We start from the raw sequence: 17,312 nt of genomic DNA, 5'->3' as shown, positions 1-17,312 counted from the left end.
GTCATCACGGGGGAGGGTTTCCGGGACCCCCCCATACAACGTAAAAAGATTAGACTTAGATTTAGGGTCCCCCAGATATTTTTCTTTTAGTAAAGATAACAAAAACTGGTTAAATTCACGCAGTTAGGATACGGTAAATGTTGTGAATTAATTATTACAATCATTTATGTGGCTGAAGTCTGTTGTCAAGTTTCTAAATGTAGCTAAGCCCTTACATCTAAAGACCGCTAAGCACATGACAGCATTTGCTTGTTGCCGTTCATTTGCTTCGCTAACATTAGCAGAAAAAAGAAAAGAAAAGAGGACTAATAAACCTCTACTAGTTAATCTTCTCTCTCTGTTTTTCTGTTTATCCGCTTCATGTCAGGGCTTTTGTGTTCCTTGCATAAACTGGAAACATTCATTCATTTTTCATTGTTACTATTTTAAACACTTTATTTATTATTGCAAGTCATCAAAACTGACTCGTGGCATCTAAACTAAACTAATTATTTTTTGGCAAAACATGTCAAAAACAAGTCAAAACAATCGTACATGACATTCTATGTGGCGGAAATACAGGCCGGTCTCATGTGAAACTCATTTGTGAAATCACCACAAGAGCTGCTCCATTGCTCAGAAAAGCTGGAGTTAAATCAAATTAATTAGTCTTTTAATGCCCATTTTATGTTACTGACTGCTCCTTTCTGAGACATTGTGAAATAATTATTTCTGTCTTCCTGCTGAATTTGACAGTCGCAGCCTTCAGTGAGTTTGGAGCCCATCTGATTATCTTCTATTGTTTTTAAAGACGTTTCAATGTATTTTTATAGCGCTTTGTGTTGACCAGGAACAATAGATGTATAATCTATTCTTTTATGTACACATGCTTTAAAATATATGGATATTATGATCAAGTAAAAAAAAATATATATATAAGAATATACAAGTTTTTAAAATATTTAGCTTACAGATCTCTGTTTAAATGCTTCAGTTTGTTTTTATATATTATATTAATACAAATTAAATCCAATACAATTTACCTCAAATTCATGCGATATCTGCTTCATTTTTCATATTATATCAGAATACATGATATAATATATAAATTAATCACACTATTTATCGTCCGTGCAATGCATGCTTTCAATTTCCATGCAATTACTTCAAATAATTTTTTCTGATTAGATACCATAATGAAGTTGTTCCTGATCACAATTACATTCAAAACAGTTCAAGGAACACCAACCCTAATTCAAACCTTACACTAAACTTTAATAAATTGATTTTGCAGGGTCATCCTCACAGGCAGACCATCAAAACCGGTACCTGATGACATCATCAGGTGGAACCGATCCTCTGTAAAATACAGAAGTAAAATAGAGGCGCTCGGAAAGATCCCTCCAGGAAGAAGGTTGGAAATATCCATTTCTCTAAAAGTAATAACTACCAGATTGGCTCCGGAGGAAGTAGCACGGTATATCTTGGCCTGAAGGAAGATGGCACTGAAGTGGCCATTAAACGAATAATCAAGGACCAACAGGAAACCAAACACTTTGAAAATGAACTAAAGCTTCTACAGGATTCAAGTCTTGAGAGCAAGAACATCGTCAAGTATGTGGACTTAGCAGAGGATGAAGACTTTTATTATCTTGCACTACAGCTTTGTGAATATGATCTGGAGGATTACATGAAAATTCTTCGTCAGAAACAACAAAAGACAAAGACACCGCTTTGAGGAAAATAGTGGAGGAGATTCTTCATGGCCTTCAAGTTCTTCACCGTGCTGAAGTGATGCATCGTGATATAAAGCCTGGAAATGTTTTGATGGGTATGACAGGTTTTATTTACAGTGGAACGAGATGTCGTGCCTCACAGGACCTCAGTGCTACATAAATACAGGCATACAGCAATGAAGTAAAACAATATAAACCTAAACACAACTATCCTACTGATAGATTTGACTATAAATATACTACATATAAAAATGTTTACCTATACATAAACTAAACTATACAAACTATACGAGTGCTTCAGATAAATACTGTACATGTGTGAAGAGAAACAGTGAGTCAGCAGCTGGCTGGGGACAGTGCAGGAGGATTGTAGTGCATGAGCATGTAAACATACATATATTACTGAGTCTTTTTGTGGGATTATCAAAGTAATGTTATACTTTGTATTCAAGGTGACTTAAAAACTCTGCACGATCCTCTCAATAGATTCAGGAGAAAGCGAGGCTGGCCGACTTGACTTGAGTCGCACACTGAAGGACGGCAGAAGCACGCTGCACACTGCTAGAGCTGGCACTCGTGGCTGGGAAGCAACCGAGATCCTGAATCAACACACAGGTTACAAGAAGAGCTCAGACATCCAGGTTTGTAAAAGATCATGCATTAGCTGCAAAGATCATCTAGCTTTAAACTCTAATATTTTAAGTTGCTATAATCTGAAAATCTTAAATTAATAACAACAATCGTGATAGTAATATAATAGTAAAGCTGAATTTTCAGCATCTTTACTGAACTTACTCGATTTAATTCCTCCCTGCTAAATAAAAGTATTAATTTCTTAAAAAATAAATTACTGACCACAAACGTTTGAATGGTAGTGCAGAAATACTGATATTTTATACAATTATGAAACTTCTATTATACTTTTATTGATTGATTTAGTTTTTTGGCCCTGACAGCCCCATTCACTTTTATTATTTGTAAACGAGTGACCAGAATATTATTTAAAACATTCATAATTTGTGTTTTTAATAAAAGAAAGTGTATGAAGATAATTAATGACAGAAATGCCATTTGTTGATTTAAATATTACTGATAAAATGTGATTCAAATCAGAAAGTTGATTCTTTATAAGCTCTGTTTATTGCAGGTTGCTGGGATGTTGGTGTTCTACATCCTCTCTGACGGGAAACATCCCTTTGGGGACGTGAAGGATCGTGAGGAGAACATCAAGACAGGGCAGTACGTTCTTGAAGATTTGCAGGATACAGTAGCAGAGGATCTCGTAGCTTGGATGATCAATAAAGAACCGGCAGAAAGACTGACCATTGATGAGGTCCTAGGTCACCCTTACTTCTGGGATGATGACAAGTGAATAATTCATTTTTTATTTTTTATAATTTTTTTAAAGAAGCTTACAGTTTCTGCTGGTTTTGTCACTGTAAACTAGTTAAATACAATACACTAGATTGTTTCATCTGCGTGAAAGAATATTTATGCTGTTTACCACCTACTTCTATGAGATCCATCTTATGCATGGTTTTCCACTGCAAACTCACATTTTCTTTCTTTATCTTGCATGCTTGAAGTAGTTTCTTCTGTTTACTCTCGACTCTCCTCTGAATCACTGCCAGGATCTTGTGGCATATTACAATTCTGTCATTATTCATGAGGGTGTCATGCTGTTCAGTCATAAGGACCACTTTTATGATGCCATTTTGTCGTTTTAGAGCTGGACAGCCCTCCTTTAGTTTCAATGTATTGACAAGTGTGGCCAGAAAATTCACATTATCTGTGTTGTAGACAGAAATTAAGAAAGCCATAATGATTTGAAATAACATGAGGGTGAGTAAATTACAGAATTAATTTTTTTGTTGAACTATCACTTTAAAGCTCAAAACACTGCACCGTACCTCATAGAAACATGTGTATGGTGTACGCTGGGTTTGAAAGGCACTTTCTGAATGGACACCTATTGCTGAATGAACCTGCTCAGAGACTGAATATTTCTATTTCCTTCAGGCAAGATGCAGTCCTTAGAAAGCTGGGTGATAGGCCTGAAATTCAGAAATACGAGACTTTAGCTAAATTTCATGACCTGTACATGAAAGATAAGGAGCACACAGAGGGAAGAGAGCCGACAGCAACACTGACCATTTACGAGGCCTTCGATGTACTTAAAATTGAGAATGAGAAGAAGTAGGTTATTTATATATATCTACCATAATATACATGTGTTTTGCTTAAATTAAATGTATTTTTAAATTGCATTTGTGTAGTTAACATAACTAAATGTGATTTGTGTGTTCTTTAACCTGCTCATGTTTTGTCCTTCAGGAGAAAGGACATTATTTCTATAGTGGGTGAGGATTTAAATGACCTTTGGAAGCTCTTCAACACTGCGGAGGACGTCACAAATGGAAAAAGTTTTTTTGATTGGCAATCAAAGGTAAGTGAATGAAAGTTTTAAGTATGAACATAAAAAAATCTGTTTGTTTTTAACATTGTGTAGCAAAATGGCTGGTTCGTAGTGACTACGCCACCCCGAAATACCGGGGAACCAACCAAGGAATTTGACACAAATACGTTCCACATAGAAAAGGCAAGAGGCGTGAGTTTCCGTTCAATGTAAATAATTATTTTATTCAGACTAAAATTATTAAACAACAATTTTAAAACCCACCAGCAGCATTAAATTGTCTTGGTCAAGTAAGAAAAGAAAAAGGATAACTGATGATCGTTGCAGGGGCTGAGGCTTCCTATATGAAGAACAGGCTAGTAAGGTAATGCACCCAAAAGAAAAAGAATAAAATCCCAATCAATCAGAAATCACATCCGCAAAATTCACTGCAAATAATAACCAAAATAGTGACACAGCAATAATGACACCTTGTTAGAATGAATGGGTACAACCCAAAAACCAGCCTGCTTCCGAGAAACACTCAGCTCCTGCAAAATACAAAAGAAAAGAAGATCAGTTACACAAACAAATGAACAAAATACACATTGAAAGCACAAATAAATTATACTGTCACCATAACACAAAGATGACTAACTCAGTACCGATCAGGATCATAAGGTTTCATAAATGACCGAGATCACCAAATCACTCTAATTAATAGAAACTGGTACAAAGACAGTCAAAGTCCAGACTGAGGCGTTTAGTGACAGTATCAACAGAATTCAAACAACAACAAATAAAGAAAATGTATATTTCCTAATACGACACGAATCCAAGACAATAACAGAACATCAAGCCCACTTAATTAATTGGACAAGATGCTAACGACCCAAAGCAGCGGCGCGGGCCACAGAACGGGGGTAGAAGAGAGCTCACACTCAGTCTACCTCAGTGCATACGGGGATCCGAAACAAACATCCGTTACAAACTCATTTTAAGAAAAGACATACAAAATCCTACAAAGAAAGAAAACGTAAACCATTTACTCACCCTATATTTGGATGGCATAACACTCACAACCACAGTCATATAGTAGCTCCTTTAGTTGGTAATACCACTATAAACAGCTGGTGCTCCGACCTGGCTATTACCCTGCCATGGCGCTGGCGCACTAAAACACATAACTATAGTCAAATCAAACTTCCCACGGCACCACGACCGCACCGCATTAAAACTCACCTGGGAGTAAGCAGCACACCACATGTACACACAGCCTCGATGGACCAACGTCACACTAAACGGGTAAAAATCACACTAAGTAACATGAATCAAACAGTGAAGCTACACCGCTAAAAACACGTACCTCTGTATTCCACCGCAATGAAAGAAAGGGGGCGGGCCTTTCACCGTGACGCACTCCAGGAGGCATAGACAACCGGTTTATATACCGTATAAGAGCGATACCTCATTGGCCATATGTTTAAGTGACGATGACGTTTCAGACACGGCACAAACCTCACTACAATTGTATGTTTTATTTTCAGCTTTCAGGTATATGGCCAGATGTTAACAAAAAGCTTCTGGGGGACGTTCTTGGCCTGCTGCGTTTTTTGCGCAACAAAGTAGTGCATGCGTAAGTGAGACAAAATATTCATCCAGATCCCAGTTATATCTTTATTTCTGTCATTTGTCTTTTTATGAGTGTCAAATCTAGAATTTGAACTGAATTTGAATTGAGAGAGCAAACATGATGCAGAATTGCAGTTCAAATATTTCAGCAGGAGGAAGTAAACAATAAAATGAAATTCAGAGACTCATAGCAAGAAGCAGAATTTGTCAAGATACATTTTTAAGCAGGTAATACACTATTTCTTTTGTTTGTTTTAACAGAGAAGACTTTAAAGAAAAGAAGATATTTGTTCTCTTCCCAGACTTCTTTATCAGTATACACAGAGTGGCTAAAGCCTTGAACTGGAAATACTGAAAATGCAGAGAGGACACACTATATGTATTCATTCTAGCAGCAAGCCAAACTGTTTTGAACTTTTGACATTTTCAAATGGTCCTGATATCATTGTGATTGGAGGTTATCGTCCACCGTCACTTCACTTACCGATCTTCTTCACAACTGGACCAACTCAGAGCTGATTTTACTTGGGGATTTAAACTGGGACTGGACATCAAAACATCTGATCCATTCAAGGATATTTATGAATTATTGGGATGGGATCATGTATACTCACAGATATCAAGATTCAGCGTATGAACCTCAACAATGGTGACAGGCAACAAAATATTCAGATCAACTCTGAACATCACAAAACAAGCTTTGCGTTAACTGTTGGCTTTCAGTGTTGGACTATGGTGATGTGGTCCGTTAAGGCAACGCAAGAAAGTACAACTCCAGATTTTTGCCGAGCTGGTGCATTTAATCTAAATTTTTGCCTCATTGAGAAACTCAATGCGAGGGTTAATTAAGTGATTGATGGTTGTTCAGGTCTATGCAATAGCACTTATTGCTATAAACGTGGGATTTCACATTTTCATTCTCGTAAACTCATTCGTTCATCACTTTCTCTCTTTCTGCAACGTGTGAATGTTTAGATTAGTTTATGTCTTAGGTTTATATAAATAAACTCGTATTTATATTGAAAAGAGAAGTATCTTGTGTTTTGTGCTTACAAGTTAATGTCTTAATCTGCCGATCTTGTTACTGTGCTTATTAATAGTGTTTTCACTATATTTTGGATTTTAATATCCAGTGCAGAAGTAATGTTATACGGCTCGTTCAGTGAATCGCTGCCGACTCAGTGATCAGCCACAGAACAGTGATTCTAAACAAATTCCCTATAAAATCATAAATAATTCCCTTTGAGCTTAATTGTTTACCTTATTTACCCATTACCCCTTACAATATGCATGCAAACTTATCCATATTAAAGAAGTTGGATAGTATATATCACGCTGCAATATGATTTGTGACAAATACATCTTCATGTTCCCATCACTGTACTTTGTAGGTTGGTTGGTCCTCCTTGTACCAAAGGAAAAAAATGCATATGCTACCATTTACTGCCAAGGCATTATTAGGTAAACTAGGTAATCTCTTATCATATTACACTTGTAATTATAGCATTAGAAACTCTTATAAATTACATTTGACTGTTCCTCCTATGGTCCTAGGCTATTGAATGAAATGCAGAGTGTTATGTTGTCGAGTCAAGTCAAGTCACCTTTATTTATATAGCGCTTTTAACAATACAGATTGTGTCAAAGCACTTAACAGTATCAAATTGGAGGATAGAGTGTCAGTAATGTATAATGATAAAATTAAACACTCAATTTTCAGTTAAAGGCATTTCATTATTGAATTCAGAGATGTCATTGTCTAGCTCAGTTTAGTTTAAATAGTATCTGTGCAATCAAATCGGCGATAATCGCTAGAAATTAAGTGTCCCCAACTGAGCAAGCCAGAGGCGACAGCGGCAAGGAACCAAAACTCCCTCCGAGACAGAATGGAGAAAAAAACCTTGGGAGAAACCAGGCTCAGCCGGGGGGCCAGTTCTCCTCTGACCAGACGAAACCCGCAGTTCAATTCCAACTGCAGCAGAGTCAGATTGTGTAAAGGGCTTATCTGATTCCCGTGGTACCGATGGAGCATTTTTATTTATAATATTGTAAGGCTCCACCCGCTAGTCCAAACAACGGAATCCAGCGGCCTGGTCGAAGGTTTAACGCAGATTCGGTCTTTTACTTGCGCCTCTGAGTTTATCTAGATTTAGTTTCAATTTTAGTCTAACTCCGTGCTTGATCTGACTCCAATTTCAAGTGATCATTAAACTTAGATAATATTTATAATTAAACTGATCACAGATATCGATTGTACATTAACTTAGATGTTTGATTATTCTGGAAATCCCATACTTTCAATTATTCGTTCATTAGCGACCTAGTGTCACTTAGCAATTCACTGGCCAACTGTGAACGCACGGCACAAACCCGCCAGCTGATCTTACTCAGAGGATACAGGGTGACTATAATACCTTTAAATAGGCTGCACCCTGCTAGCACATAATAAAAAGTGTATTTTTTCTATAATCACGAAAACTGTAACTTGTTAAGTCAGTGACAAACAGAAATCAGAAGATCCCTAATGACGAGCCCCCGCTTCATTCATTGGTACTTCAGTATGATCTGTCCTGGACGCAGATTTTGTGGAAACACTAGACTACAACTCTAATCTACTGGAAAAAATGATTTCAGAAGAGATCAGAATAAGTCAAATATAACAATTTATTATTAGTCAGGTAAACGTATCTTGCCAATTACATAATAAAACAATTAGAAGCCAATTCAAAAATAAGAAAATACATAACAGTTGTTCAAAGATGAATCTAAGAATAAAATGTTTACCTGGCTTCAAGAAGAAGATACATAGTATGGAACATATTAAATAACCTCCACACTACGGGCTAATCTGGCTACAAATCGCCCCGACTGATTTGCAACTTTCCCTTAAATACTACCAGAACAAAAGGCCCATAAATATTTATTTTCTACCCCAAAACAGATTAGATCAGTGTATGGGGGATGAGAAGCCTCAGTAGGAGCTGTTCTCTGCTCCAAATGGTCACACCTGTAGAGCAATGTTTATCAAGTTTTGAAAGGAGACCGCCCACAACAGAGGTACAGAATTCACTTAAGTTTCCAATATTTCCCATAATATAAGTGACTGCTGTGAAATTGAGACCAGTTTACCCATCGCACCGAGACCTTTAAAATGATACCAAACATGAAAGGGTTAAGATCATTAATTCTTAAGATATAGTAAATATTTATGTAAGAGTAGCAACTTGAGTTCTTTCAGTGACCAGTACCATGAGCCCAGGGGGAAGGATGGGTGAGTGGACCAAATGGTCTTTCTCTCAGATCTTCTTGTCTGATTAGAGAGTTTATTGTCTTGCGGCATGACATTTGCGTTGTAAGAGTTCCTAAGTTTTGGCTTCACGAGGAGTTATTTTCATAAAGGAAATAATTTAACTCCCTACAATATAATGTATTTGTTATATTTGTGTTTTATTCATTATTTGAAGTTTTTCATTTATATGATTTATTCATTTGCTATAATTGTAATGTATAGTTTAATGCATTTATTGTTTCTCTGTCTATTTTTATAATATATATTTGTTTGTTTATTATAATTTAAAATGTATAGTTTAATTCATTTAGTATATTTCTGTTGTATACATTTTTAAATATTATTTTAGAATGCATTTATACATTTCATATTTGTATATTATGTTTTTTTTATTTTTAATGTATAAGTGTATTATTTCTATTTTTATATTGTTGCAATTTCTAACAATAGTAGTATTATATAGTTAGGTATTTTATTATATTTTAGTTATTTTGTTATATTTTTTAGTTTTATTGTATTTAGTCAAGGTTTTCGCTGGGGATATATCTCTGGGGGTCATCTGGGTGTCCTGGTCTCCGCTGACGATCAGGGCTGTAGACATCATCTCTTGGTGCTGATCCACCATCTGATCGGATACGGACTGAGAAACAGACTAGGAAAGAAACAGACAAATATTAGCGTAGACGCCATTCTTCTTACGATGTAACGAGTACATCGTGTGTTATGGGGAGTGTTCCCGGTTCCGGTTGATCTAATTAATGCAGCCTAACAATCCTTTAACGGATTTGAATAATAGAAGCGTATTAATGTGTTATGTGTAAGCCAGGCTAAAGAGATGGGTCTTTAATCTAGATTTAAACTGACAGAGTGTGTCTGCCTCCCGAACAGTGTTAGGAAAAGGATCTGCCGCCCGCAGTCGATTTTGATATTCTAGGTATTATCAAATGGCAGCATCAGCATCCTTTTTGGCTCTGTGGAAAAGGCTTTGCTGGGACGTTAGCTCTCTCTGCAACTGTGTGGCTCTTTTTTCTCTCGTCTGCCTGGTACTTCTCATATTGGTCTCCGTGTTTAGTCGAGTAATGACGCTTGAGATTGTATTCCTTCAGAACGGCAACTTTTTCTTTGCATATCAGACAGGTGGCGTTTCCATTAAACTCCACAAAAAAATACTGCAGTGTCCATCTTGAAACAGTCTGTGTTCATCATCCACCTTCCTTTTCGGTTTGGAATTAGACATGCTGTATATGCTCCCACTAAGTCAAATAATGAGAAAGAACCAAGTTGCCTATCACATCTATGCTGATGATACCCAGATTTACCTAGCCTTATCTCCAAATGACTATAGCCCCATTGACTCCCTCTGCCAATGCATTGATGAAATTAACTGTTGGATGTGCCACAACTTTGTTCAGTTAAACAAGGAGAAAACTGAAGTCATTGCATTTGGAAACAAAGATGAAGTTCTCAAGGTGAATGCATACCTTGACTAGGGGTCAATCAACTAAAAACCAAGTCAAAAATCCTGCCGTGACAGACCTTAGTTTTAGTAGTCATGTCAAAGCAGTAACTAAATCAGCATACTATCATCTCAAAAACATTGCAAGAATTAGATGTTTTGTTTCCAGTCAAGACTTGGGGAAACTGGTTCATGCCTTTATCACCAGCAGGGTGGATTATTGTGATGGTCTTCTCACCGGCCTTCCAAAGAAGCTATTATGCTGCCCGCAGTTGGAACCAGCTTCCAGAAGAGATCAGATGTGCTGAAACATTAGCCACATTAAAATCCAGACTCAAAACTCATCTGTTTAGCTGTGCATTTGTTGAATGAGCAGTATATGTCTGAACTGATTGCACTGTATTTTATGTATAATCATTTTCTTTTCTTAACTGTTTTAAATTCATTTAAAATAAATTTCTATATCATTTTAAACTTCCTTGTTTTTATTATTATTTTTAATGACTCTCATTTTCTTTTATGTAAAGCACTTTGAATTACCACTGTGTATGAAATGTGCTGTATAAATAAACTTGCCTTGCCTTAAATACTATAGTTTACTACAGTATTTACTACAGTTTATGAACTTTCTATTGTCAGTGCTACAGTACGCTGCTTTATAAGTTAATAAAGTGTAGTAAATACTATAATATACTACAGTTTACTATAGTATTTTTTTCATGTGGGACTGCTTGAATTATTTCATGAAAATCACATAATTGTTCTTCAACCTTGTGTAGATGTGTGTGTGTGTGTGTGTGTGTGTGTGTTTATGTGAGTCTACACTCATAAATGTATTTACTGAAAACAAATCATACTACTTTGTGTAAGAAAGGTTTTTGTGTAAATTAGGTTTATAGATGTTTTTATTGAGCCTTTTTTTTGCATACAAATCATTAGTGAAAAATACATATTAAGCTGGTGTTAATTTCAGAAACAAGTATGAGAGTCTATATATGTTTGTAAGTAATGCAAGTACAATCACAATCAGCTTTGCAAAGTCACACTTTAGTATTAATTGTAATAAACACTGTAAACCATCTACTAGCTACAGTGTCTTCAGCAGTAATCCCAGCTGTCTTTATCATCTGTGTAGCACCACGTATTTCTTGAACCATATTTGGCACAGGCGTGGTTGCTGCGGCAGCACTTCCCGTTTTTAGTCTTACTGTTCCTCAGCGGAGGGCTGCAGTAGTCCCAGTTGTCAGCGGTCCAGCACCAGTAGTAGTCGTAGCCATATGTGGCACAGGGGTAATCATCCAAGCACTTCTGTCCTTTATACATGATGAGGGAGTACCGGGGTGAGCACTCTATCAGCTTCTGGTCTGAGTAACACCTGTAGCCGTTGAGATCGTCCTGGTAAAGGCAGGGAGAAGAGCAGCAGGGTTTGGTTTTATCTCCTGTGTTGCATCGACAGATGTAATCAGATTCTGTGATGCTTGAGCAGAGTGAGCCATCAGCTGCAGTCTTCTGCTTCTCTGGGACCAGCTGGCATTCAACAGCATCTGACCCCACAGATACCTCCCTTTCTACAGGTTTGGCATTAGTTACAAGACAAGCCCTTCCAGCAACAACCTTCACGTCCTCTGCCACATTATAGTAAGTGCTCATATTGTCAAAGGATAATTTTACTGTCATCTCACTCATTCTAACATTGTTGTTGTTTGCAGATGTGCTTTTACTGCTGACGTCCCTATTCACTGACAAATATGTGTCTTGTATGCCTGAGCTCGTTTGTACTGCTTGGTACACTGGTAGATTAATTAATTTCTTAAACTCCTCTATAACCTTGTTTAATTTATCTTCGTCTATTAAACAAGCATCATCAAAAATATAAAAAGTCCTTAAGGAAAATCTACGTCTACGCCACAAACTCCACTCAGGAGAGCCATGCCTTGCCAGTTTGCTTCCTATATAGTCACCTGACTGATCGGTCTCTGAGAGCTCACTGTAGAGTCTGCTGAGTTCATCACTGAGATCTGAGACACTCATCAGGCGTATGTCAGAATCTACCGGCTGTTTTTTTCCGATATAGCCGAAGGAAAAAGTATTTATGTCATTATTGTTGTGTTTATAACAGACGGCTGTTCAGATGTGAGAGGGCACCATCACATTATCCGTGTTTGGTATCCGTACATTGGGATCAGGTACTGTACCCTGTGACAATGAAAGCTTTTGCAGAATCACCATCCCTGACAAGCTCCTTTAATAAATAACCCCTCAGCGTTCTCTCCCAGTTCTTCCAGTGGTCACTGTTGAAACATGCATCCACAGGTGCAACATTGGTCTTTGTGAACGTTGCTGCACGGCCGTCACCGCATTGGAAGCTGCTGGGGTTCAGGAGTCCAATATCATATATGGTGCCACTGAAGATGATGGGTAGTTGGGAAATCTGCAGAAGAAATATGATGGTCATTTGATAGTTTATTGCTTGCGAGGAAAGGCTTTGTTCTTACTGTCTCATTGTCTTTTAGTGGACATTTTTAATGTTTACTGTTTTTTGGTACAAGAATGTTACAATAAAGTAAGATCCAATATAATTTCATTTAGCATTTTTTTTTTGAATGTGCTGTTTGCAATGACAAAACAGAATGAAGATCAATAGTTTAATGAACTGATCTGCTTCTTATTGAATGCAGAGCTTCAGCTGCTAATGAAAGTCTTTTGTCTTAAGCACATAGTCACCCGTGATCTTGCAGGGTCCAGTGTATAGGCGCTGTAGAGAGGGATCTTGTAACTGGGCGAGTACAGAGTAGCATAATAATAGCGTTCCGAATCTTCCAGCATCTGGCAGATTTTGTCAGCATTCTGATCCATTCCTCTTGGTTCTATGCCTTTGAAGAAAAACTCTTGGGACAACTTTTGCTCTCGGCACGATACAGGAGATCAGACCCAGAACAAGCATGGTGTGAAGCTGCTCGTGTGTTATAGAGCAGAGACAGCAGAAGCTCAGCTGCTTTAAATACAGTCACTGTCAGTGATGCTGCTGTGGGAGTGACTGAATCAACCAATCAGGAGAAATGAGGAGTGTGATGGGACCTTTCTTCATCATGCTTATGGGACTAATGTCAGAGCTGTCACATGTACAGAAACATGGATTAAAATAAAACATATAGAGGGAATGTACTCATGTTTCTCAGTAGTGTAAATGCAGTGTTTGCAGTTTCCACTTCAGTTTTCTAATAGATGTTGGTTCACTTCTGCATTTGGAGCAGGGTTTGTTTTGAAAGCATCTGTTTTTCCTCTCACTCAGGCTACGTCTACATTAATCCAGATACATTTGAAAATGGCATTTATTTTAAAATGCTCTCCATTCACATTAGCATTTCAAGCATTTTCCAAAAGTTTCTCATCCACACTAAAATATCGTAAAATGTTAAATTTGCCTAACTGTGTAAAACCTCATAAAAGCTCACTGAGATGATACAGACAAAATAGAAATGTTTTCATGCAATTCTTCTGGCAGGATCATTTTATTGACCAAAATATCTCCTCATTCACTGACGCATCGAGGTCGTGCTCACTCACCATTATATCTTAAACGTAGCTGCGCTCATGTTTTGCTGCAGGACAGCAACTGTGAGTACATTTTCTGTCATCTTTGCAGGCCTGTAATATGAAGAGTGTACAGAGTAATATATATTTATCAACAGTGTGAAAGTGAATAACACAAAACAGGCACAATACCGGAATAAACACTGCAGTGTTGGGAAGGTTACTTTGGAAATGTTACAGATTACAAGTTACCCAGTTTAAAATGTAATAAGTAGTGTAACTTTTCAATTAATTTATTAAAGTAATGTAACTTATTACATTTGATTACTTTTTGATTACATTTCTAACATTTTCAACTGTTAATCATTTTGAAACATTTAAAGCAGGCAGGGTTAACCTTACAGTCGTGCTCAACACTGATTACTGTCAAAATCCTTCATCACTTGAATTAAGATTTCATTCAATTAACCCTTAATCAGTCCTTGGGGTCTATCTGACACCAATAGAATTTTCCTTTATTTTTTTTAAAGGTGTTCCCTTCATCTCAGGGGCATGAGAATCTGTGACTTTTCCTAAATAATCGATCCATCTAAACTTACTTTACTTTACTTTTTAAAAATTTACTTCGAGATAATTCTGAGGTTAAATACAGATTTAAAATCATAACAAGAAATAGTTTAATAGCTATGGTTTTGAAATCAAATGTTTGCATAGTTATGACAAGAAACAGTGGCATCAAACAATGCCTTGGAAAAAAACAATCTTAAAAATAAAGCATATGCATAAACCCAAATAGGAAATAAAACCGTTATCAAATAAGCATGTGTCCCTTTCTGTCCTAAACTCCTGAAACATTGGTGTCTCATTTTAGAGCAGTCAATGCAATTAATGAAAGAAGTCAATTAAATCTCTATGGGGGTGTGAAAATATTCAGATGTAACCCCCTTTGTAATCATTACAATTTTCAAAAAGTAACTAAATTTAATTACACATTTTTTCTCAGTAACTGTAACTAATTACAATTACATTTATTTTGTAATTAAATTACGTAATTCTGTTACATGTAACTAGTTACTCCCCAACACTGCATACAAATCACAGTCTCTCGTAGCCAGAGCTTCAGATTGACGGCTGAAGGTCTGGAATCCATGGCAGCTTTCACTGGTCAAGGCCCGCCCATGATGCTGTTTGATCGACATGTCAAACAACCAATCACAGTTCGTTTCGTTCAGCGTCACGTTTCAGGGCGTGGAAATGTCGCCACTATAACAGACCGGTGTGTAAAACTCTCGGACGTATTTGAAAGATTCTATGCTATAAATGTTTCACATATTTTGAGAATCCAGCATTTATTTGATCCTGATAAGCGTTTGTTGTCACAGTTGTAAACACGACGGCTTTCTTCTTTCGTGAGGGGGTTTGGCGCCACGGGATCTTTATTTCCAAGCCAGGTAAGTTTATTTAAATAGCACATTTCATACACAATGGTAATTCAAAGTGCTTTACATAAAAGGAAGTAAAATAATCATAAAAAAATAAATCACAACAATAAAAAAGGGAACTTAAAATTTATTTAGAAATTGATTTAAAATTAATTTAAAACAGTTAAAAATATAAAATACAGTGCAATCAGTTCAGACGTATAGTGCTCATTCAATAAACGCACAGCTAAACAGATGAGTTTTGAGTCTGGATTTAAACGTGGCTAATGTTTTAGCACATTTGGAGCCTGTACCATGATGGTAGATGAACAAATTCAGGGTTACAGGATTATTTTTGAGTTGACAAAACCAAACCAGTCCAATCTGGCTTTGTTGGTACCATGAAGCTGATCATCAACTTTCTCTGTCAACTCAGGCTTGATCCTGAGTCAATGGAGCGCGTACACATGAATGTGTGACATCACTTGTGAACAGCCAATCACGAGCCTTGGTTAAAGGATTGAAGAATATGATGAATTTAAATGCACTTACAATGAAAAAATTACTTGTTCATTAAAGAGGACAAACAAAATAAATTATCTTGCTTTATCAGTGTGTCACGATGTGTGTTGTCGAGCAGGGAAACGAGGAATCTAACAATTAATACAATCTTTAATGAAGAGCTTCAGGAAAACCATGAACTACAAACACATTGACAATTTAAGATGGAACACAGAGGTCAGGGAACACAGAACTTATAAACACATGGAAATCAAACAAGGAGAAACGAAACAGGTGGGGAACAATCACACACGGCTGGGGACTAATCAACTAATAACGACACACTAGGACAGGAACTCCAAATACGGTCACAGGAGGAGGGGAGAAACACAGGACGTGGAGACACAGTCTGACATTACCCCCCCCTCCCAATAGGCGCGTCCCGCGCCATACAACATCCAACGGGGAGGGGGGGCGCTCTGGAGGCTTGCTTTATCAGTGCAGTCACAAGTGAAACTTAAGTTAGTTTATTGGAAATACACAGCGATAGAGACTCAAATGTAAGGTCACATAGTCATTTTTAAAGATTGATTCTACCACTTATTTATATTACATACGATCTGTATTAACATTCATTTTAAAACAAATGATTTATAATAACTGTAAAACTAAAATTGCCTGTGTGTAATGGATTAATAATAATATAACTCATATAAAATAACTAAGTAATTATCATTAAAGCCAGACATTTTTTTAAGTACTAGCGACATTTAATTTGGAGCAAGAGAAACTTGGGAAGTTACTTTTTTTTGTGTCAGTTTGCTCACATCTGATTGGTCTAATTTCAGTTTGCAATCTCTAACTCAGAACATAAGCTGCCCGGAGCAGGTTAGCTGTGGAGTGTAAGTTACTATGGCGATGAACGCCACTAAAAGCCACGCCACTTACCTGGCTAGCAGCTAAACCGGCTTCATGGTACAGACCCAGATCTCTTCTGGAAGCTGGTTCCACCTGTGGAACATTAAGGAACGCGACACACACGTGTCCCAGGAATCCTGTATAATTCAACCAATCCGATGACGACTTCGACACTCCTGAAGTGTTTCCACTTTTGTGTGCCATATGCTTCAGACGTTTAGCCAACGGTCCGTGGGCGTGACGTCTGAGGCTGAGACTACGGGTCACAAAAATGCTGTCTCAGTGTGGACAAGGCCTCAGAGTGTGTTTCTCTCACAGGTGAGCGGGAAGCTGGAGCTGTAAGCCCTGGAGTGGAAACATTACAAAAATAAGACTCTGTTCCCAAATGTGTGTTTCTTGGTGATACCCGGAGCTCAATGCTTTGGGTTCATTTGTAACTATTTTTGTTGGT

At 37.2% G+C, this 17,312-nt stretch overlaps 2 protein-coding genes across 2 annotated transcripts; one reads left to right on the top strand and one right to left on the bottom strand.

The window, feature by feature from the left end:
• The first annotated feature begins 1,773 nt into the window (after positions 1 to 1,773).
• LOC131534966 (serine/threonine-protein kinase/endoribonuclease ire-1-like) lies at positions 1,774 to 6,685 on the top strand. Its single transcript, XM_058768115.1, has 7 exons — positions 1,774 to 1,810; positions 2,202 to 2,356; positions 2,863 to 3,083; positions 3,735 to 3,911; positions 4,050 to 4,161; positions 5,658 to 5,746; positions 6,004 to 6,685. Exons 1-7 carry the CDS (start codon positions 1,774 to 1,776, stop codon positions 6,095 to 6,097), a joined length of 885 nt encoding a protein of 294 aa, XP_058624098.1. The 3' UTR covers positions 6,098 to 6,685.
• A 4,717-nt stretch (positions 6,686 to 11,402) lies between these two features.
• On the bottom strand, positions 11,403 to 12,609 carry LOC131534545 (uncharacterized). Its single transcript, XM_058767491.1, has one exon. The coding sequence runs from the start codon at positions 12,516 to 12,518 to the stop codon at positions 11,586 to 11,588; it is 933 nt and encodes a 310-aa protein (XP_058623474.1). The 5' UTR covers positions 12,519 to 12,609; the 3' UTR covers positions 11,403 to 11,585.
• Positions 12,610 to 17,312: the final 4,703 nt, after the last annotated feature.

The sequence above is a fragment of the Onychostoma macrolepis genome, chromosome 25, assembly GCF_012432095.1.
Source record: "Onychostoma macrolepis isolate SWU-2019 chromosome 25, ASM1243209v1, whole genome shotgun sequence".
Taxonomy (NCBI): Eukaryota; Metazoa; Chordata; class Actinopteri; order Cypriniformes; family Cyprinidae; genus Onychostoma; species Onychostoma macrolepis.
Note: the sequence above shows the minus strand (reverse complement) of the source record. Positions and strands in the feature narration are given on the sequence as shown.

Excerpts from the sequence above, each read along its gene's own strand:
- LOC131534966 (XM_058768115.1), top strand. The coding sequence starts at position 1,774 with ATGCATCGTGATATAAAGCCTGGAAATGTTTTGATGG. Across the intron at positions 2,357-2,862 it reads AGAAGAGCTCAGACATCCAG|GTTGCTGGGATGTTGGTGTT; the intron begins GTTTGTAAAAGA and ends TGTTTATTGCAG. Across the intron at positions 5,747-6,003 it reads CGCAACAAAGTAGTGCATGC|AGAAGACTTTAAAGAAAAGA; the intron begins GTAAGTGAGACA and ends TTGTTTTAACAG.
- LOC131534545 (XM_058767491.1), bottom strand. The coding sequence starts at position 12,518 with ATGAGTGTCTCAGATCTCAGTGATGAACTCAGCAGACTCTACAGTGAG.